Source organism: Mobula hypostoma, chromosome 2, assembly GCF_963921235.1.
Source record: "Mobula hypostoma chromosome 2, sMobHyp1.1, whole genome shotgun sequence".
In the NCBI taxonomy this organism is placed as follows: domain Eukaryota; kingdom Metazoa; phylum Chordata; class Chondrichthyes; order Myliobatiformes; family Myliobatidae; genus Mobula; species Mobula hypostoma.
The window spans coordinates 219,879,522-219,902,277 of NC_086098.1; the positions used below are offsets into that span (position 1 = coordinate 219,879,522).

At 42.3% G+C, this 22,756-nt stretch overlaps 1 protein-coding gene across 4 annotated transcripts in view; it reads right to left on the reverse strand.

Moving 5' to 3' along the window:
• The window catches only part of LOC134342862 (bactericidal permeability-increasing protein-like), a 92,667-nt gene that overhangs the window by 58,022 nt on the left and 11,889 nt on the right, over positions 1-22,756 (reverse strand). For 3 of the 4 annotated variants that reach the window (XM_063041512.1, XM_063041514.1, XM_063041513.1), the window contains exons 2-7: positions 22,550-22,627; positions 21,510-21,653; positions 16,973-17,081; positions 8,061-8,189; positions 2,948-3,100; positions 1,334-1,397 (exon numbers count right to left, since the gene is read on the reverse strand). In XM_063041512.1, coding sequence (XP_062897582.1) covers positions 1,334-1,397; positions 2,948-3,100; positions 8,061-8,189; positions 16,973-17,081; positions 21,510-21,618 — 564 coding nt within the window. In that variant the 5' untranslated portion in view covers positions 21,619-21,653; positions 22,550-22,627. The remainder of the gene's footprint in view (positions 1-1,333; positions 1,398-2,947; positions 3,101-8,060; positions 8,190-16,972; positions 17,082-21,509; positions 21,654-22,549; positions 22,628-22,756) is intronic. The other variant, XM_063041515.1, reaches the window with a different exon arrangement.

Consider the following 22,756-nt stretch of genomic DNA (forward strand, 5'->3'; position numbering starts at 1 on the left):
GAATATTAAATAAATATTGAAGTCAAGCCATGTACAAGTTACTGTACTGAACATAGAACATAGAACAGAGAAATTTACAGCATATTATAGGCCCTTCGGCCCACAATGTTGTGCCGACCATGTAACCTACTCTAGAAACTGCCTAGAATTTCCCTAGCACATATCCCTCTATTTTTCTAAGCTCCATGTACCTATCTAAAACGCTCTTAAAAGACCCTATTGTATCCGCTTCCATGACCGCCGCTGGCAGCCCATTCCACGCACCCACCACTCTTTTTGAGAAAGACTTACTCCTGACATCCCCTCTCTACCTATTTCCAAGCACCTTTAAACTATACCCCCTTGTGTTAGCCATTTCAGCCCTGGGAAAAAGCCTCTGGCTACCCACACGATCAATGCCTCTCATCATCTTAATCACCTTTACCGGTTGTATAGAAAGGGTGCAGAGGAGATTTACAAGAATGTTGCCTGGATTGGGGAGCATGCCTTATGAGAATAGGTTGAGTGAACTCGGCCTTTTCTTCTTGGAGCGACGGAGGATGAGAGGTGACCTGACAGAGGTGTTTAAGATGATGAGAGGCATTGAACGTGTGGATAGTCAGAGGCTTTTTCCCAGGGCTGAAATAGTTGCCACAAGAGGACACAGGTTTACGATGCTGGGGAGTAGGTACAGAGGAGACGTCAGGGGTAAGTTTTTTACTCAGAGCGTGGAATGGGCTGGCGATAACAGTGGTGGAGGCAGATACGATAGGGTCTTTTAAGAGACTTTTGGATATGCACATGGAGCTGAGAAAAGTAGAGGGCTATAGGTAAGCCTAGTAATTTCTAAGGTAGGGACATATTTGGCACAACTTTGTGGGCCAAAGGGCCTGTATTGTGCTGTAAGTTTTCTATGTTTCTGTGTATGTTTTCATCAGGAATCCAGAATAGGCACAAATATATCCCAAAAGGAAAGACTTGCATTTACACCGCATGTTTCACTGCGTCACAGACAGTTCCAAAGGTTTAGGAAACATTGCAACTCTGCCATGGGTGGTCTCAAGCATGGTTGTGAAAGGAGGAGAACAAGCAATATCATCCTGTAAAAACCCAGAGCTACAGAAATGCCAACAAAAGCTCCAAAGACCTCATCCCTGGGAGAGGAAGTACCTTCACCTAGAATATATATGAAGTCATGTGGTGAAAGCAGAAGTCACAGGGCCAATCAACGTTTGGCCCAGGACTAGGGGCTCTTGGTGAGCTGCTGTCGGTAGACTATGCCCCAGTAGGGGTGATGGGCTTAAGCAATGAAGCATTGCAAATGTCTGAGAAAATTATGGATCTCTGAACTTACCTTCTGGGGAACAATACGTCGAATTAGATCTTTCACTTTACCAAGGAACATCTTGTAAAACCAACTTTAAAAGGAAAGATGCTGGTATTAATGGGAGTAACGCGGCCCAGGTTATAATGTCATAGATTTATGATGTTAGGTTGGAACTGGTAGCGAGCTAAAATGTTTATTTAGATTGCAGTAAGATCAATCATTACTTCCAAAGCAAAGCTAAACATCCAATCATTCAGTGGATATAAATGTGTTCCCAGGTATGTTCCCTGACTTCAGCCTAAGTATATATTGGTTCTAGAACTTACTGCTTTGCCACCAAAAGCATAACAACAAAATTCAAGGATTATTGAAGAGCTAGAACTAGAGGAGAGCATAAACTTGGAGAATATTACAGATTTACTGAGAAGTGAGAACTTTCAGGGATGTGTGACCAAGGGTGAGAACTTTTAAATGGAACCATGACTTAATCAGGAACCACTGCAGATCAGAAAGCATGGCTGATGGTTTCAAAGCACAAGCAGAACTATTTTAGAACTATGTAGTGGAATCATAGTATGAATTATATTCATCTACAGGCAGGATGGACAATGATCTCCAATACCCTGAGGTATCTAGATGCCCTCTGCATACCCTTTAGTAACCAGTTCAAATAAAAAGTTCTTTTGTTCATTTGTTTGCTCAAGCAAAAGCAAGGAAGGTACAGGGTTCTATAATGACTTCAACATTGGTATATCATGCAGTAATTACTATACTCGCTATTGATTACACGAGACCTGCCATACATAAATAGTGAACATTTTATGTGTCAATCTTTAAACATTTAGCTATGACCTTTTGAGCAACTAGACACAAACTCTTGCCTCTGATCAAAATCCTGATCATTACCTGATCCAACCTTTCCCACATTCCTTCAAAAGCCATTGTATCCGCTAAGCTTCTCATTGGTGGATGAGTTTCTAAAGTTATCACCTCTCCCCACATTCTTGAAAAGCCTTCAGGCAGGTCCAATAAGCCCCTATATATGTCCATGAATACAGCCAGTTTGAAAGAAAGTGCAGGATATCCTTCTCAAATTTGGCTGCTAGCAGAAATTCCCTAATGATGGTGTGCACCCATGATCATAACTAAGGGGTCCACAACAAATAGAGCTTCAGTACAGACTGGTGCCAAGCAAATTGACATCATCATCGCAGCTTCTCATTTCATTGTTACACTTCACCTCCCACAAGCTTCTTCGGATACAACTCTAAGTTTGAAGGACTGATAAAGGGAGGAGATTGGACTGGTATTTATGGAAGGGGAGTAGGGAGATCAGTTAGGAGTTCATCAGAATGGCTAAGTCTATAAGTAATAATGGCATGGATGATTGGAAGCAATTTATGTATTTCACAATAGACCATCAATCTGAAGGTACTAGATCTCTGCTCCTGTCAAATATAAATATTAACTTCCACTGATTGAAGACACTGAAAGGCACATAATCAGTTTACAAATAATGCACTGTTGCATGTCGTTCACAATACATATACTCTGGGTGATTCTAAGAACTTTATAATTAGCGTTTCACGAAATAGATCATTTTAGATTGCAGATGCTTTCTTTGTTACATAAAAGACATACCTGCCCCCTCCATGGAGATTAAGGCCAAAGTTTTCTAATCTTGCATCACAGCCCTGGTCAGTTATCATTGGGTGAGAACTGCTTAATGAAACACCCACAGAAAATATGGCCGAAAGATCGTTGATATTCAGATCAAAAGTTCCTCTATCGTGTCTAACAGAAAGCAATACCCATTAAATAATTATTATTGTCATTATCATTATTATTGTCATATAATTATTTTTATCATTAAAATAATTATTGGTACATCTGCCACAGTTCAGTTTAAATCATTAGTGCAACGTACTCTTCCAAGCAACCACAGTATGAAGATCTTCTCAATAGTTAATAATTCTGCCACAAATAATGATGATTTTACTACCTTTCATGGTTTTCTTCATACTAAAATAATTACTAAACTTGCTAAATGTCCTGCTGAAGGGTCTCAGCCCGAAATATCAACTATACTGTTTTCCATAAAAGATGCCTGGCCTGCTGAGTTCCTCCAGCATTTGTGTGTGTGTGTGTGTGTGTGTGTGTGTGTGTGTGTGTGTGTGTGTGTGTGTGTGTGTGTGTGTGTGTGTGTGTGTGTGTGTGTGTATGTGTGTGTGTGTGTGTGTATGTGTGTGTTGCTAAATGCTGCTAGCTTTTTCACTCCTTCTGAACTCTTCCTTGCACCATTTGCTCCTCATTGCATCTACACTCCTAGGTATCTGAAGTTTTTGCTAATAGATATAAAACATAATAGTCAACAACCAAATCCAATTCTTCTCATAGAACTAATCCTAGGGTTTGCCACATATTAGATACTGGATTCTGAAACAGATACAAGGCAGGATAATGGAAGAGAAAAAGTTGTTCAAGCTCCCTTTGCATTATAGTGCATTCAAATACGGATGGCTTACCAACATACACACAGTGACCACTTTATTAGGTATACCTGTATACCTGCTTGTTCATGCAAATACCTAATCAGCCGATCATCTGGCAGCTTCTGTAAGCTACTGAGTGTATTTAACTAGATTGTTAAAACAAAATAAACTCAGAACAGAAATGAGATTAGCAGGCAGTGTAACTACAATAAATAAAGTGATTTTATTAGCATAAACACAAGACATTCTGCAGACGCTGGAAATCTAGGATCCTAAGTTATAAAACCCTTAACTTTGCACAAGCAATTCTAACTAAGAATTAGTTAGGCAAAACCTGCTCAAATCTCAGCCTGAAATGTTGACTGTTCATTTCCTCTCCTCAGATGTTGCCTGGCCTGCTGAGTTCCTCCAGCATCCTGTGTGATTTAATTCGCAGTTGTTTTCATGCAATTGTTCATTTGTTACGTGCTGTGTCGCATGACCTGTGTGATCATGGTCTTTCCATGACCATGATTGTTCTTGACAAATTTTTTGACAGAATTGGTTTGCCATTGTTTTCTTCTGGGCAGTGTCTTTTTAAGACGGGTGATCCCAGCCATTATCAATACTCTTCAGAGATTGTCTGCCTGGTGTCTATGGTTGCACAACCAAGAATTCTGACATGCACCAGCCGCTTGTATGTCCATCCACCACCTGTTTCCATGGCTTCATGTGATCCTAATCAGGGGGCTAAATGGGTGCTACACCTTGCCCAAGGGCAGAGACATATCTTCACCCCGCCATCCATTTAATGCAATCGTTAAGTATATGTGAATATAAACATGGACGATAAATCCAGTGGATAAGAGCTCGCTTGCGTCAATTGCTTCCCGTATTTGATTAAAAAGTACAGACTCTGACAGAAGCTCAGAACAAAGTGCATTGATTATATTACCAAAGACATGTTGTCCTGGATGTTCAATCACTCTTAACTGCAAACAGAAAGACAAAGTAGACGCAAGGATTGGTTTTGTAGAAGGGGCCAACTTAGGCTGTGCCTTCTTAGTTAGAATTGCCTGTGCAAAGTTAAGGGTTTTATAATTTGGTTTTATAATTTGCTGGAAGTACAAGTTTACTGCAGCATGGCAAGGGTGACAACTCACCTATGATCCTAGTCACATGTAGAAACTTGAATGTGTTTCCAAAGGAGAGAATGAAGCAGGTTAATGGAAATGAAAGGAAAGCGCAGAAAAGGCAGAGTGTCCTTTTCAACTCAGAATTCATCTGTCTAATACACTGATATCACTTATCACTTCCCGTTACATTTTAACCATCATAATGCTGCTCTTCCTTAATTGCCACAATTGATTGATTATTTCAGACACTTTTTTCTGGTGTTTAATAGAATTGTACAGCATGCAAACAGACCATTCCTTCGCATGTTCTACCAGCTTGTTGTCGCCAGTACAATCTTCTAAGCAGTGGTGTGCTGGGGCAATGGCATCAACTTAGGTGATGCCAACAGGCTCAATAAACTGATTAGAAGGGCTGGCTCTGTTATAAACTGGACATACTGGAGGATGTGATAGAACAAAGAACCCTCCAGAAAATCCTGGGAATTCTGGGCAATGTTTCTCTACCCCTGCTTGCCGCATTAACTGAACAGAGGAGTACTTTTAGTAATAGACTAAGACAACAGTGCTGCTCCAAAAGCGCTATATGAGGTCATTCTTACCCTCGAATAACAAGCCGTATGAGACAACCTATATCCGGGGAAGTGATCTTGTAATCTTTAACCTGCAAATCTTGTACATCTTATTTTAAAGATAACTTATTTTTATTCTTTCTTACTTCTCTTCTAATATTTGTATATCTATGCACATATAATGCTACTGTGACACTGTAATTTCCTTTGGGATCAATAAAGTATCTATCTATCCATTCCTTGATGATCATAAAGCAAAAATAAGACCACTTGCAGTTGCAGTGTTCAGTGAATAATTCTAAAAGTGTTGGGTTTAATGTACAATGATAAAGGACAGTGGAACCCCAGTGAAAGAAAATAAATAGCATGCACTCATATGGCACCTTCCATGACCTCACCATCTAATGACTTGGCTCAATGTTTTACTGTCATCAAGTACCCTTGGGAATGTCGTCACTGAGAGTCATCGAGCATTACAGCACAGAAACAGGGATTTCGGCCAATCTAGTCCATTTCAAGCTATTATTTGACCTAGTCCCATCCAGCTGAACCTGGATCATAGCCCTCCATACCTCTCTCATTCATGTACTTACCCAAACTTCTCTTAAATGTTGAAATTGAACCTATATCCACCACTTCTTGTGGCAGTTCGTTCCACACTCTCACTACCCTCTAAGTAAAGAAGTTCCCCCTCATGTTCCCCTCAAACATTTCACATTTCACCATTAACAAAAGACCTCTAGATCTAGTTTCATCCAACCTCAATGGAAAATGTTTGTCTGCATTTACCCTATCTATATCCCTCATAATTTTGTATACTGTATCTCTGTCAAATCACCCCTCATTCTCCAATGCTTCAGGGAGTAATAAAACTAAAAGATCATAAGATATAGGAGCAAAATTATACCATTTGTTCCACTGAGTCAGGTACATAATTTTGTCATGGCCGATTCATTTCCCTCAGTCCCAATCCCAATATCCCTTCATGCCTTGACTAATCAAGGATCTACCAACCTCTGCTTTAAATATAGCCAATGACTTGGCCTCCACTGCCAAGAATTCCACAGATTCACCACTCTCTGGCTAAAGAAATTTCAATTCTAAATGGACGTCCCTCTATTCTGAAGCTGTGCTCATTGGTCTTAGACTCCCCCACCACAGGAAACATGCTCTCCACATCCATTCTATTGAGACCTTTCAACATTTCATAGTTTTCAATGAGATCACCCCTCATTCTTCTGAATTCCATTGAATACAGATCCAGAGCCATCAAATGATTATTTCAAGCTTTTCAATCCCAGAGTCATTTTCGTAAACCTCCTTTGAACCCTTTCTAATGTCAGCACATCCTTTCTTAGATAAGGGGTTCACACTACTCCAAGTGAGGCTTCACAAGTGCTTTATAAAACCTCAATATTATATCCTTGCTTTTATATTCTAGTCCTCTCGAAATGAATGCAAGGATTGCATTTGCCTTCTTCACCACTGACTCATCCTGCAAATTAACCTTTAGTGAATCCTGCACAGGGACTCCCAAGCTCGTTGGCACTTCAGATTTTTGAACTTTCTTACAATTTAGAAAATAGTCCATGCTTTTAGTCCTTCTACCGAAATGCATGACCATACCCTTCCCGACACTGTATTCCATCTGCCACTTCTTAGCCTTTTCTCATAATCCATTTAAGTCCTCTCTCTAGCTGTTCTGCTTCCTCGACCCTACCTGCCCCTCCACCTATCTTTATATCATCCACAAACTTTGCAACAAAGCCATCAATTCCATCATCCAATCATTGACATATAACATAAAAAGAATTGGTCCCAACGCAGATTCCTGTGGAACACCACTCGTCACCGGCAGCCAACCAGATAAGGCTCCCATTGTTCCCATTCTTTGCCTCCTGCCAATCAGCCAATGCTCTTTCCATGCAGGTATCTTTCCTGTAATTTTAAGCAGCCTCTTCTGTGGCACCTTATCAAAAGCCTTCTGAAAATCCAATTGCACAATATCAACTACTGTCCTTTGTCTATCCTGCCTGTTATTTCTTCAAAGAATTCCATCAGATTTGTCAGGCAACATTTTCCCTTAAGGAAACCATGCTGACAACATTGAAATGTAATAGTTGCTAATATAATTATAGTTAGTTCTTTACAATAAATGCACAGAAGCAAATGCAATGTCCTGGTGTTGTACTATGGCGTTAGACAAACACAAAAGGCTAGCATTTTCCATACGCACAACATATTGGAGGAGCTCAGCAGGTCAGCCAGCGTGTACGGAGGGAAATAAACAGTCGATGTCTTAGCCAGACACCCTTCACCAGGACCTTTCCTGTCCAATCCCGATGAAGGGTCTTGGCCTGAAACATCGACTGTTCATTTTCCTCCATAGATGCTGCCTAACCTGTTGTGTTCAAGATTTCCAGCAACTACAGAATCTCTTGTGTCTCTATTTCCCACACACTTACTGACTAAAAAACATTTTGCATTTCAATTGGACATACTCTATATTGCATTTGAATCTATTCTTTATGCATAATCCTATTCAAAAAGCTATAAGGAACAGGATCAAACAACATACATCAGTCCGAATTTCACATGCCAGTTTCCACTAATGCTAATGTGGGCTTTTCCAATTGAAAACTTGACACCAGTGTTGGGGATCAATCCAATATCAGAAACAGGCAATCCAAAGCTGTTAATCCTCATCCTGTGAATAGAAAAAAAACACTAATTAGAGTTGTACTTTCGTGAATAAGGATGAAGAAATTCAGAATTCAGAATTTTTATTGGGCTGTGCCCAGTGACAAAGAGTCACTCCAAAAAAAATTACCATGATCCATTTTCAATGGCTGTACATCAAGAATAGGAATGTATACACAGTGGTCTATACAGACTTGCTGGAGTGTCCTTTTGGGGTCACAACCACAATTGGAAATGTGCCATTGATAGCTGTGTTCTGCAGTTTTGGTATTCTGTACATTTTTCATCTGGTTCTTCCAGATCTTACCTATGCCAAGCCAGTACCAAACCTGAGCCATTACCTTCCTGTTAGTATTGTCCAATACAGTGAGTGAAGTTTCCCTGTTATTCCGCTTTGTAGTTTTTTGGGTTTGTTGGATTAGGATCAGATTCTTGTGTTTCCAGTGTTTTATCTTGTAGTTCTAGCTGTCTTTGTACTTGTTTATACATTTATACAATGACCTGTTTAATGACATACACACCACAGCAAATTCCTAATACCTGTAAATCTTTGTACGGACAACAACCTCTCTGCATACTGATAAACTTCTTAAAAGTTAAATCCAGATTTCATCTCATGGATATCAGCAGGACATGCAATTGCACCAAATACAACATCGTTATAAAAATAAACTACTTGTAATTTCCATAAGACATAGGAATAGATTTAAGACCAATCGGCCCATGGAGTCTGCTCTGAAATTCAATCACACTTGATTTACTTTTCCTCTCAACCCTATATTCCTGCCTTCTCCTCATAACATTTGACACCCTTACTAATTAAGAACCTATCCACTTTTAAATATACTGTATGACTTGGCCTTTACAGCTGTCTGTGGCAATGAATTCCATAGACTCGCCATCCTTTGGCTAAGGAAGTTCCTCTTCATCTCTGTTCCAAAGGGACATCCTTGCATTCTGAGGCTGTGATCTCTGGTCCTAGATTCGCCCATGATTGGAAACATATTCTGCATATCTACACTTTCTAGGCTTTTCAATATTCCATAGATTTCAACGAGATCGCCTTTCAAGGACAGCACTTTAGCTAGAATTGGCCAAAAATAATTCATATTTTCAAATCTGCAAGCTGTCACGGGCCAAGGACAGTGGAAACAGATAAACCTAATATTTTTGTTCTTGCCATGTGGTCAAAGTAATGAAGTCTGCCAATTTATGAGACTGTTTTTGTGGCCACCAATTTGTGAACTGATTCCTGCAGAAGGATGGCTTAGTCAGAACGATTGTAAGTGGACACAATGAGGAGGTCCCCACTGTTGATTTATTAAACCTGAGACCATTTCCAAATTAGAAGCGGTTTATTTGTTTAAGTAGAAATGGCAGGTTTGTAGAAAGAACGACCTGTAACATGAAATAACCTGAATCCAATATTTGTTGACTAGACTAAACTGGTTTGAACTGGCCTTGTTCAGAAAAAAATAATATGGTGTGAGGCACACGTCTGGTGGAAGAGCGACGAAGTAGTGCTGCTTGTGGCTTCTGGATAGATCCAATGAGAGGCTGACACAGGTCAGTCAGATGAGCTGGAGACAACAAAACTGAAAGAAAACAGTTCACTCTGAAAAGAAATAGAATAAGAATGGAAGGTATTGGGAGAAGAAGCAGTGAAAACTCTGGAGACCAACCACTGCAGAGGCAGATGACCCCACATCAGGAATGTGGAGATTACACTGGAATGCCTGGCCAGTGTAAACTTCTTTTCCTGGGAATCACCACTTTCGATTCTTTGATGGTTCAAGGAGAGTTAGGAAACTAGTCAGCGTGTGCACTGATATTTAGTTTTGAATGACTTGCATGTTTGTTTTAAACTGAATCAATAAAGGTAATTATCAGTTAATATAGATTCTTGTGGAATCGTAGGCCACATCCACACTAGACCGGATAAATCCGTAACCGAAGCTTTCTCTCTTCGTTTTGACCCTCCGTCCACACTGAAACGGCATTTTCTTCCCCTGAAAACAAAACTTTTCTAAAACGGTCTTCAGAGTGTTTAAATCTGAAAACGTCAGTTGGGCAGTGTAGTGTGTATGGGGTAACCGGAGCTTTTTAAAAACGTTGTCATGACGTGCCGGAACAAATGGTGGCGACAGTGCGGCATTTCATTGTTGTCTTGAACGCAACTTCCAACATCACAACAATATCTGACAATAGATCTGTAACAGCCGAATGTAACATTGTATGGAAATACAAGATAACACTGATGCAGACATGTTTTATTCATTTAACAAGGTGTTTTATTAATGTATTGCTTGTGCAAACATTCAATAGATGCAATTGTCACTACTTCCAAAATGTCATTTTTAAGTAGTAGCTTATGTTTGGCATAGACGTGAAAATGTTAAGGCCAAAAAAGGAAAATGTAAGTTTCACTTTTACTCAGGTAAAAATAAAATCACTTTTGCCCAGTAACTCGTTTTATTGCACATGTTAAATACAGCAAAATAATACAGAAAGACATGGCAAAAGTAAAGGCAAACAAATGAGGTAACAGCAAATTTCACTTTTGCCCGGTAACAAGCCTTATTGCATTTAGTTATAGCTGTTGTCCCTTTCATCGGTGAAGAGACTATGACTGTAGGAAATGTTTCCAGGGTGACCCCGCTGTGGGATTGGGGAAGATATTGGTGGGGCCACCCGGAGGTCTGTGTGTCCGTATGTGTAGCGATCGTAGTGGCTTCGAGGCTGGTATTGTGGCGGTGAGAAGTACTGGGTGGGGGGGGGGCGCCGTCATATTCCTCATCATTGCAAATCCCTCTGCAACAGAGTTAGTCAGTTTTTCAATGTTCAGCATCAGCCGGGTCATACTGTCCGTGAACTCCCTGTCGGTTGCCTCCATACACTCCAGTATTTGTTTTTTTAGTTTTAAGTCCTCCTGCGCGAGAGCCAACAGCTGTCCATCGTTTGGTAATTTCCTTTTAAGTTTTTCTAGTCTGTAACTGGACAAACGCGCACCAAGTATACCGTTTCTTCTTTGCTTGTTTTCTGTAGATGTGTCCTGCGCATGCCCAGTAGGAGGAGATTCGCTCAAATACCCATTTTAATGTGGACGGAGGTATTTTCAAAAACGCCTGGTGTGGACGCCTACCATTTTTACGCGAAACCGGCATTTAAAAAATTATCTGGTCCAGTGTGGACGTAGCCTAAGTGTCGCTGAGGGTGAATACCTGCAATGCTAGGTATGTTGCTCTTCCCTTGGTGGCTGTGACTGGGTTGTGCCTAAAATATTATGTCCACAGTATGGAGAAAGAAGAGGAGGAGAAAGTGAATTGGCTGATTCCTCTATCTTGAAACTGTAGTGGGCGTATATCTGTGAAAACTAAGTTGGATCTGCAGTGGTAACATTGCTTACTAAAGGAGTAAATACATTTAAGTGGATTGACTGGAGATATAAACACGTTATTGAACTGACGTCTGATTTGAGCCTACTTCCCTTATGAATAAAAGTACCAGACCAGACCTGACCAGATCACAGTATGCAAAGTAATACATGAAGCCTACAGAAGGTGGCAGTGTGGAACATCATTTAGAATCATAATCGGCTCAGGCAGGCGGAGAGTACTACTACTGCAGCACAAATTAGGCCATTTGTCCCATCTAGTCCATGCTAAAGGAATCTACTGCCTAATCTCATCTACTCGCATCTATACCATATTCTTCCAAACCGCCCCCATCCATGTACCTATCTGTTCAATGTTACAAATGAACCTGCATCCACTACTTCCGCTGGCAGCTCATTCCACGATCACACAACCCTGCCGGTGAAGAACTTTCCCCTCAGATATTTCGCCTTTCACCCTCAACCGATGACCTCTAATTCTAGTCTTGCTCAACGTGAGAGGGAAAAGCCTGCATGTATTCACCTTATCTGGACCCGCATAATTTTATATAGCTCCATAAGATCTCCCTTCATTCTCCTGAGCACCAGGGGATAAAGTCCTAACCTATTCAACCTTTCCCTATAACTCAAGTCCTCAAGTCCTGGCAACATCCTTGTAAGTTTTCTCTGCACCCTTTCAAGACTATTGATGTCCTTCCTGTAGGTTGGTGACCAGATCAGCGCTCAGTACTCTTACGTCAGGCTTACCATGTCTTGTTGTTTGAGTTTTGGCATTGAGGAGGGGACTTGCTTCACTCCAGTTTTGAGGGTGGTTATAACTGCAAACTCTTCCACAGACAGGGCTGATGGTGCTTGGCAACTTGGGTGAGTGGGTGGGTAGTTAGTGAAGGGGAACACTCTTTATGTTGCTGGTGCAGGGGCTCCATTCGCTCATGATTCATGGCCTTGAGATTCGCAGTTCCAACCTGAAATCCAGTTTTCCACTTTGAGTGGCCATGGGTCAAGCATTCCCAGGAGTCAGTGTGAATATTATGTTTCTTTAAGGGGGCTGTTCAAATATTTCATCGAGTCAGTTCATCTATTAATCTCTTCCTATCACAGCGCTAAGGATACACTGTTTGGTTTGGAAATTTAGCACTGGATATGCAAACAACGTGGCCTGGCCAAAGAAGATGACGTGTGTAATGGGGCCTCTGTGATGGGGATTTTGGTGTACGAGTGTATAGTGATCCTGATGAAGGGTCTTGGTCCAAAACGTCGACTCTTTATTCCTTTCCATAGATGCAGCCTGACTTGTTGAGTTCCTCTAGAATTTTGTGTGTGATTCTGATGTAGGTTTGTCTATTCCATCAGTGAATTTGGAGGATTGTTGGTTGTCTTGTTATAGTACCTTGAGGGGACTGCTGTAGGTTATCCAGCTCTCAGTAAGTGTAAGAGGGTAGTGATGTTTGGTAGATCTTGAGTCTTGTGCCAGGTTTGAGGAACTGATCTTCCGATATCTCAATTGATTGAAAACTGGGACTCTGCATTAAAGATGACAATGAATGTTATTGTCAATGTTGGCTTTTGCTGACGGGGGGTGGGGTGTATTAGGATTGGGGAAATGGTCCACATTTTTCCATGATTTTGGGAACCCTTTAATATTGGAGAGCAGTTTACTGCAGGCAGTACAAGTCGATGTTAGTCTATAAGACCATGAGAGCAGACTTAGGCCATTTGGCCCATCAAGTCTTCTCTACCATTCGACACGGCTGATTTATTTTCCCTCTCAGTTCAACTCCAGTGCCTTATCCCCATAACCTTTACTAATCAAGCAGTTATCAACCTCTGCTTTAAATATATCCTATACTTTGGCCTCAACAGATGTCTGTGGCAATGAGTTCCACAGATTCACCACCCTCTGGCGAAAGAAATTCCTCCTTATTTCTGTTCTAAAGGGATGTCCTTCTATTTTGGGGCTGTGCCCTCTGGTCCTGGATTCTCCTCTTATTAGAAACATCCTTTCTACATCCACTCCATCTAGGCCTTTCAGTACTCAGTGCATTTCAATGAAATCCACCCCCCTTCATTCTTCTAAACTCCAGTGAGTACAGTATAGGCCCAGAGGCATCAAATACTCCTCATATATAAGCCCATTCATTCCCAGGATCATTCTCTTAAGCCTTGTGGATATTGAGGGTAAGGCCCGTTCTCTCATTGATTTAACCAATTGAGAATGGTGTTGGGGCAATGATGCAGCTTTGTTTCACAAGTATCATCACTGTGATGGCTCTGCTGTAATCCCGCTGTTTAACGTCACAGCCTGAGCCACAGCTAAACTGACCCAAATTTCTGCGGGCAGCCAAATCTGAGGCTTGCTCCTGATGGATGGAATGAATCAAAGACATTTTTGAAGTTGCAGTTGACCATGTAAGGAAGCCAGTGCTGCTCCCTGAACTTTCCTCAGAGCTTTGCATGTACAAGTTCATGCTTACTGTATCCATTGAAGCACAGAATCACTACTGAGAGGAGGCCTGTTGAGAACGATCCTGGTCTTGACTGCATCCATAGCCGCAACAGTAAATCTTGTCTGCTTTTTAGAAGATGGTTATTAGAGCAGTTTTGATGTCTGCTTGTATATTCTCCTCTTCACAGATATGGATAACAAGACTATAGATTTGTGACTGAAGATGTTCATCGCCAAGTTCTACAGCTCAGTTCCCAGAGCGCTCCTGGCTGTTGTTAGGACTGCTGTTGGCCACAGAGTGTTTATATGCTCTTGCATGGATTCCTGTTCTCAAATTGTGAGAAAGCAGTGAGCCAATTTTAATAGTAGCTTCCTCTGATGCAAATGTCTCAGCAATCTCATCCAGTTAAGCATTGAAGATGGAGGAGAATTTTATCATCAACATAGGTCTTTGCTGAGTAGTATCTTCAGGGATATGGGAAGTTAGTAACTTCTTCTAATGTAAATGGACAACTCATCAGATTTGCTCAAGATATGTGTTTTTAGGGCAATGTTCTACAAAAAATTGTATTGGCGATATAAGAGGATAGCAATGTAGAAAGTAAATAACGAGACACAAGTGTCATCTTATAGACAACCACATTAGAGCCACAGCCAAGAAAGCCCACCAGCCTCCCCTCCATGAACACTGCCTACACTTCTCACTGCCTCAAGAAAGCAGTCAGCATAATCAAAGATCCCACCCACCCTCGACATTCTGGCTTCTCCCTGTTCTTAGATAAAAGAAAACCCTGAAAGCACATACCATAACACTCAAAGGCAGATTCTAACCCACTGTACAAGACCATTGAACGGTTTCAGTACGCTGGATGAACTCAGCAGGCTGGGCAGTCTCAGTCAGAAACGATGAATCGACGTTTCGGGCCAGAACCCTTCGTCAGGACTGAAGAATGAAAGATGGGGAAGGATTTGAAGAATGCTTGTAGCTTCAGTTGAAAGACCAGTAATTTGAAAGACAAAGGGGTGGGGGAGGGGAAGCATTGACATTATAGCCCTGAAAACAATGGGTGGTAGAAGAAGGAGATGGAACCATGAGGGAGCTGGGGGAGGGGTAGAGTGAAATAGGGATAGAGGAAGGGAGGGGGAGGGAATTACCGGAAGTTGGAGAATTCTATGATCATACCAAGGGACTGGAGACTACCTAGACGGTATATGAGGTGTTGCTCCTCCAACCTGAGTTTAGCCTCATCATGGCAGTAGAGAAGGTCATGTATGGACATATCTGAATGGGAATGGGAAGCAGAGTTGAAGTGGGTTGCTACCGGGAGATCCTGTCTGTTGTGGCGGATAGAGTGGAGGTGCTCGACGAAGCGGTCCCCCAATCTGCGTCGGGTTTCACCGATGTAGAGGAGGCTGTACCGGGAGCACCGGATGCAATAGATGACCCCAACAGACTCACAAGTGAAGTGTTGTCTCACCTGGAAGGACTGTTTGGGGCCCTGAATGTTGGCAAGAGGGGAGGTGTAGGGACAAGTGTAGCACTTACGCTTACAGGGATAAGTACCGGGTAGGAGATCAGTGGGGATAGACGTGTGGATAAGGGAGTCGTGGAGGGACTGATCCCTGCGGGAAGCGGACAGAGGTGGAGAGGGAAAGATGTGCTTAGTGGTGGGGTCCTATTGAAGGTGGCAGAAGTTGCGGAGGATAATGTGCTGGATCCGGAGGCTGGTGGGGTGGTAGGTGAGGACAAGGGGAACTCTGTCCCTGTTGTGGTTGCGGGAGGGTGGGGTGAGGGCCGAAGTGCGGGAAATGGAGGAGATGCGGGTGAGGGCATCATTGATGACGGTAGAAGGGAAACCACGATCCTTAAAGAAAGACGACATTTGAGATGTTCTGGAATGGAAAGCCTCATCCTCAGAGCAGATCCTGGAACGGAAAGCCTCAGGTTGGAGGAGCAACACCTCATATACCGTCTAGGTAGTCTCCAGCCCCTTGGTATGAACATAGAATTCTCCAACTTCCGGTAACTCCCTCCCCCTCCCTTCCTCTATCCCTATTTCACTCCACCCCCTCCCCCAGCTCCCTCATGGTTCCACCTCCTTCTTCTACCACCCATTGTTTTCAAGGGCTATGACGTCAATGCTTCCCCTCCCCCACCCCTTTGTCTTTCAAATTACTGGTCTATCAACTAACGCTACAAGCATTCTTCAAATCCTTCCCCATCTTTCATTCTTCAGTCCTGACGAAGGGTTCCGGCCCGAAACATCGACTCATCGTTTCTGACTGATGCTGCCCGACCTGCTGAGTTCATCCAGTGTACTGAAAGTGTTGCTTTGATCTTTTACAGCATCTGCAGATTATTTTGTGTTTACTATTGAACGGTTCCCTAGTACAATAAGATGGACTCTTACCCTCACGATATACCTTGTCATGGTCATTGCATCTTATAGTCAGTCTGAACTGCACTTTCTCTGCAATGGTAACCCTTTATTCTACATTCTGCTATTGCTTTCCCTTGTACTACCTCAAATTGCTGGTGTAATGAAATGATTTGTATGGACAGCATGCAAAAAAAAGCTTTTCACTGTACTTCTTCACATGTGACAATATGAAGTTACCAATTTAATGAGAAGTCAGAAAGTAGAAGAACAAAAATAATTGCCCAACAAGCACAACATGATCACCTTAGTGAGATACAGTACCAAGACAAGGATGAACGTAAGTATAGAATGAAAATGATATGGAACATTTTCCAGAGAGACACTTCTCCTTGTTTTAATGTTGTTTTAATGTAGTTTCTGAACTGTGACTAAAAGGTGCCGCCGAAGTAAACTAAACTCAGTGTTACATCACTTCTTGCAGTATAGTCATTAAAATGTAGCCCAACAAATCGCACAACAACAAGCACTATAAACCGGATAAGAATTTGTTTACTACTTGCCACACATACCCATCAATATGGTATTTTAGCCAGCCAAGCCAGTGTTCTTTCCCAGTTATTTCTGGTAGATGCAACTCTTGAATCTTCTCCTCAGCAACCTTGACAGCAAGTTGCCTGCCTAATCATGTCGACACAGGAACACAATATATAACACGTTAAACCCATACGAGAACTTATCAAGCTAAAAACATTTTCAGGTGGCAGTGGATGAAAATAAAATCTGTGATCTGACAACGAAGGGCTGCCTGGTCAATCGTCAGGCATTGGTGATACCGCACTTGATGTATTGTGGTCGGTTTTGCACCCCTTATCGAACAAGGGATGTACTGGCATCAGAGAGGGTCTAGAGAAGGTTCACGAGAATGATTCCAGAGATGAAAGGGTTAACACATGAGAAGCATTTGATGCCTTTGGGCCTGGACTCACTGGAGTTTGGAAGAATGAAGGGGGATTTCATTGAAACCTATCGAATATTGAAAGACCTAGATAGAGTGGATGCTGAGAAGATGTGTCCAATAGTGGGGGGGGGGGGTGTGGGGTGGGGGAGAGACGGTCCAGGACTAGAGGACACAGCCTCAGAATAGAAGGACGTCCCTTTAGAACAAAGATGAGGAAGAATTTCTACTGAGTCCTAACGAAGGGTCTCAGCCCGAAACATCAACTCAAATCCCAGCAAGGCTTGTCCAGCGCACTTTTCCTTTTGTAAATCTATGTTGGCATTATCTACTCCCAGTGATATTTTCTAAATCAGAGACACAGAGGAACTGCAGGTGCTGGAAGTCTTGAGCAACACACACAAACAGCTGGAGGAACTCAGCAGGTCTGGCAGCATTTATGAAAGAAAATGCACAGACAATGTTTCAGGATGAGACACCTCATCAGGACTGGAAAGGACAAGGGCAGAAGCTAGTATAAAAGGGTGGGGGAGGGGGAGGAAATGAGCTAGTTGGTGATATGTGAATCCTGATGGGGGATGGGGGGGAAGAAATTTCCTTTTATAACATCATTTGCAGTGGACTCTAACTATTCTCTTTACTAATATAAGATAATTGATCTGTGTGTTCCATTTTTCATTGTTTCCACAACCACCTCTGAGTATACAGAGTACTCAAATACAAAGGATCTGCCAACCTTAGTCCCATTAATTTCTTCACCACTATTTTGCGAATTCTAATACTGTTTTAATAATACTACTTTTCTTTAATTTCTCCGTTTCGTTCTACTCTTAGATCCCTAGCATTCCTTATGTTCGATCAGAAATAAAAGAAAATCTACAGATGCTGAAAATCCAAACAACACACACAAAATGCTGGAGGAAGTCAGCAGGCCAGGCAGCATCTATGGCAAAGAATACATTCAACTCTTTGGATCGAGACCCTTTGGCAGGAATGGAGACATAAGATGAGGAGTCAGAGTTAGAAGCTGGGGGAAAGGAGGAAGAAACATAGATTTGGGAGACCGCTTCGCTGAGCACCTCCACTCTGCCCACCTGAAAAAGCAGGATTGCCCAGTGGCCATCCATTTTAATTCCACTCATACTCCATCTGGACATATTACCTTAATCGTCAGACCAGCCTGTTCAATCACTAAATCCTTAAATGTCTTCCTCCACAATCCGAGTCAGGCAAAACCCTGTGGTGCATTCTACATAATTCAGTCACCCAGTCGTCACCTGACCTTGTTCATGCTCATCCTGGAAGAAAGCGCTCACCAAGCCTATGCCTGCCAATCCCACACACTCAAAACCATAAGGTGTATTTCTAATCCCTTCTGCTACCTCCCAAATGCTGATACCACCCCCATCACCGAATCCTGGCCACGGAAAATATTTCCAATTCTCTTCCCAAAGTGCCAATGCCTTGGGTCCTTCCCTCTTCTTGCCCTTTCTTTTGTCTATCTCTGCCTCCACAGGGCAATTTACAATGACCAATTAACTGCCTAACTGGCATATGTTTGGAGGAAACTGGAGCACCCAGAGGAAACCCAGATGGTCACAGGGAGAATGTACCAACTCCTTTCAGATGGTGCTGGGATTGAGCTCCGAACTCCAATGTCCTGAGCTGTAATAGTGTCATGCTAACTGCTACACTACCATGGGACCCTCTCTTTTCCACTCTGAGCATTCAACCACAGGTGGACCTACAGTAACTCATGGATTGGGTGGGGGGGGGGGACTGGCTGGGAGGGAGGAAGTGAGAGGTGCCCTTGGATAAACATCGATACCTCCCCGGTGCTGTTTTTGTCTGTTTGTAGGGGGAGGGCGAGGAGTGAAAGTAAGCAGAGTAAAGAGATAGACAAAAGAAAGGGCAAGAAGAGGGAAGGACCCAAGGCATTGGCACTTTGGGAAGGGAATTGGAAATATTTTCCGTGGCCAGGATTCGGTGATGGGGGTGGTATCAGCATTTGGGAGGTAGCAGAAGGGATTAGAAATACACCTTATGGTTTTGAGTGTGTGGGATTGGCAGGCATAGGCTTGGTGAGCGCTTTCTTCCAGGATGATCATGAGTAAGGTCAGGTGATGACTGGGTGACTGAATTATGTAGAATGCACCACAGGGTTTGGCCTGACTTGGATTGTGGAGGAAAGCACTTAAGGATTTAGTGATTGAACAGGCTGGTCTGACGATTAAGGTAAAAAATTTACCAAAGTATTGCCTCCCAAATCAGGACTGAAGAATTACACCTTTGATGTCGAGCGCCTTCTCTCTATCTGCAACAAGTAGGATTACCCAATGGCCAACCATTTTAATTCCAATCCCCTCTGCCATTCTGACATGTCCTCCTCTATTGCCGCGATGAAGCTACTCCCAGGTTGGAGGAGCACACCTCATATTCCATCTGGACAGCCTCCAAACTGATGGCATAAGCATTGATTCTCTAACTTCAGGTATTTTTACCTCTTCACCTTCCCTCTTCTTCCATTCCTACTCTGGCTGCCCTCTTACCTCTTCTCTTCTGCCTGTCAACTTCCCCTGACACTGCATTTCCTTCTCGTAGTCCACTCCCCTCTCCTATCAGACTCTATCTTCTTCAGCTCTTTATCGTTTCTACCTATCACCTCTCACTTTATTCCCCCTCTCCCCCACCCACCTGGCTTTACCTATCACCTTATAACTTGTACTCCTTCCCTCTTCTCTGACCATCTTATTCTGACTTGCTCTCCTTTCCTTTCCAGTCCTGCTGAAGGATCTTGGCCTGAAACGATTACTGTTTATTCCTCTCCATAGCCGCTGCCTAACCTGCTGGGTTTCTCCAGCATTTTTTGTGTGTTACTTTGGATTTCCAACACCTGTAGAACCTCTTGTGTTTCTGAATGATTCCCACTATTTTGTCAGGATGTTTCAGACCGAGATCTTCATCAGGACTGGAAAGGAAGAGGCAGGGGCAGAATAAGAAGGTGGGGGGCGTGGGGGGGGGAAGAGAAGGAGTGAAGCTGGCAGGTGATAGGTGAGACCAGGTGAGGGGGAAGATGGGTGCATGGGGGGAGGGATATGATTTGAGAAGCTGGGAGGTGATAGGTTGAAGAGGTGGAAGAGCTGAAGAAGGAATTTGATAGGGGAGGACTGAGGACCATGGAAGAAAGGGAAGGAGGACTGGAACCAGTGGAAGGAGATAGGCAGGTCATGAGGGTAGAGGAGGAGAAGGGGTAAGAGAGCCACCAGAATGGGGTAAAAAGTGAAGACAGAGGTGGGGGAGGGGAGGAATAGAGAGAAATTAACATTGATGTTATCAGGTTGGTGTCTATAAGGAGTTGCTCCTCCAACATGAATCAGGATCTCCCAGTGGCCAACCATTTCAATTTGCTTCAGAGATAGGTTTTCAGGAGCCAAGCCCACAGTTTATGTCCCTGACCTCGTAAAACTGTCTCGCTTAACCCATCTGTTAATTATTTATTATATATTTGGAGGATCATAGCTGCCCCTTATACATGTTAATGTCCCAATAACATCTGTAACTCATTAAACCTCTTCATTATGCAAAATTATTTGCCTAACTTCCTGTATGTAGCGCCTTAAAATGGCAACATCAACATTTAAAATAGACCAGCCTTTCTATTGAATGAAGCTGTAACTTGTCGTTTCACCCGAGCACCATCTGATACCTCAGTGTGACTTTCCCATGATCGTTACTGACCCGGTTTTTTCCTGCTCATTTCAGTTTGCTATTATATTATTTATTTAACTCTGGATTTCTAATCTAACTTTCAGTTGTCTTGCAACAGACGCAAAAAGCTGAAAGAGCTCAGTAGGTCAGACAACATCTGTTGAGAGAAATGGCTGACACCCTTCAGGTTCTGATGAAGGGTTTTGGCCCGAAATGTCGACCGTTCATTTTCCTCCATAGATGCTACCTGACCTGCAGAGTGACTCCACCATTTTGTGTGTGCTGCTTCAGATTTCAAGTATCTGCAAAACCTCTTGGGGAACATTACATCACACTCAGTTAAGTTTTAAATAAAGGCAATGACAAATTTTAGAATGACTCAAGGTACAAGATACCAGAAAATGTTGAGACTTTTTAAATAAACGTATTTAAACTATACTTACCATATTCTAAACCTTTCTGCATAATTTTGCTTTGTATTCCAGGATTGAGGTTATTCTTTCCAAGTGCAGCTCCAACCAGAACAAATGTAACACAGGCTGACAGATACATTTTTGTTGCACTAAGTTTCGCTCAGATCAACATAGCTGTAATGTATGAAAGAAAAATGTTTCCTCTTACTACATTCGTTCCTTAAGGTTTTCACAGATCACATATAATCTGGCCATTTTATTAGGTAAAACTGTACACCTGCTCATTAATGCCAATATCTAATCAGCCAATCATGTGACAGCAACACCACGCATAAAAGCTTGCAGACATGGTCAAGAGATTCAGTTGTTGTTCAGACCAAATATCAGGATGGGGAAGAAATGCGATCTAAGTGATGTTTGCCATGGAATGATTGTTGGTGCCAGACAGGGTGGTCTGAGTATCTCAGAAATTGCTGATCTCCTGGGATTTTCACGCACAACAGTCTCCAGACTAGAGTTTACAAAGAATGGTGCAAAACACAAACACCATTTCGTGAGCAGCAGATCTGTGGACGAAAACGCCTTGTTATTGCGAGATCAGAGGACAATGGCTAGACTGGTTCAAACTGACAGGAGGGTGATGAACTCAAATAACCATGTGTTATAACAATGGTGTGCAGGAGAGCATTTCTAGATGCACAGCACATTGAAGCTGCAGCGGATGGGCTAGGTCAGCAGAAAGTCACAAGCATGCACTCAGTGATCAGTTCATTAGGTACAGGATGAATCTAATAAAGTGGCCACTAAGTGTATATTAAGCGACCACTGATTGCTTTGTGACAATTATAAAATGTTCATATATTGTGGATCCCGCTATTTTATCAACTTTGTGATTTTATTATATTATTAAGTCAAGAGTGAACCTCAGAGCAAATCATTCTTAAAGCCAGTTTCTTACCCTTTGAAAGATTACCCAGATCTGTATTTGTACAATGGCCATCATAATTCTAACGATTACTCTCATAAAATATATATCTAAAATAAACACAACACGGATAAGAATCTCTTACCTTTTCTCTCTAGAGACAGTATTGTTGGGTTCAGTTTTAGCCACTTAGCTTTGAAAGCAAAACTTCTTTAAAGTACTTCTATTTCATTTCAACAGAAACAGGAAGAACAGTCAGAAGAAACTTAGATCAGATGCTGCTTTGTTAACCACATTGCATTTAACCCAATCATCGCTAAGGAGTAAATGAATAATGAAGTCTTCGGGGACT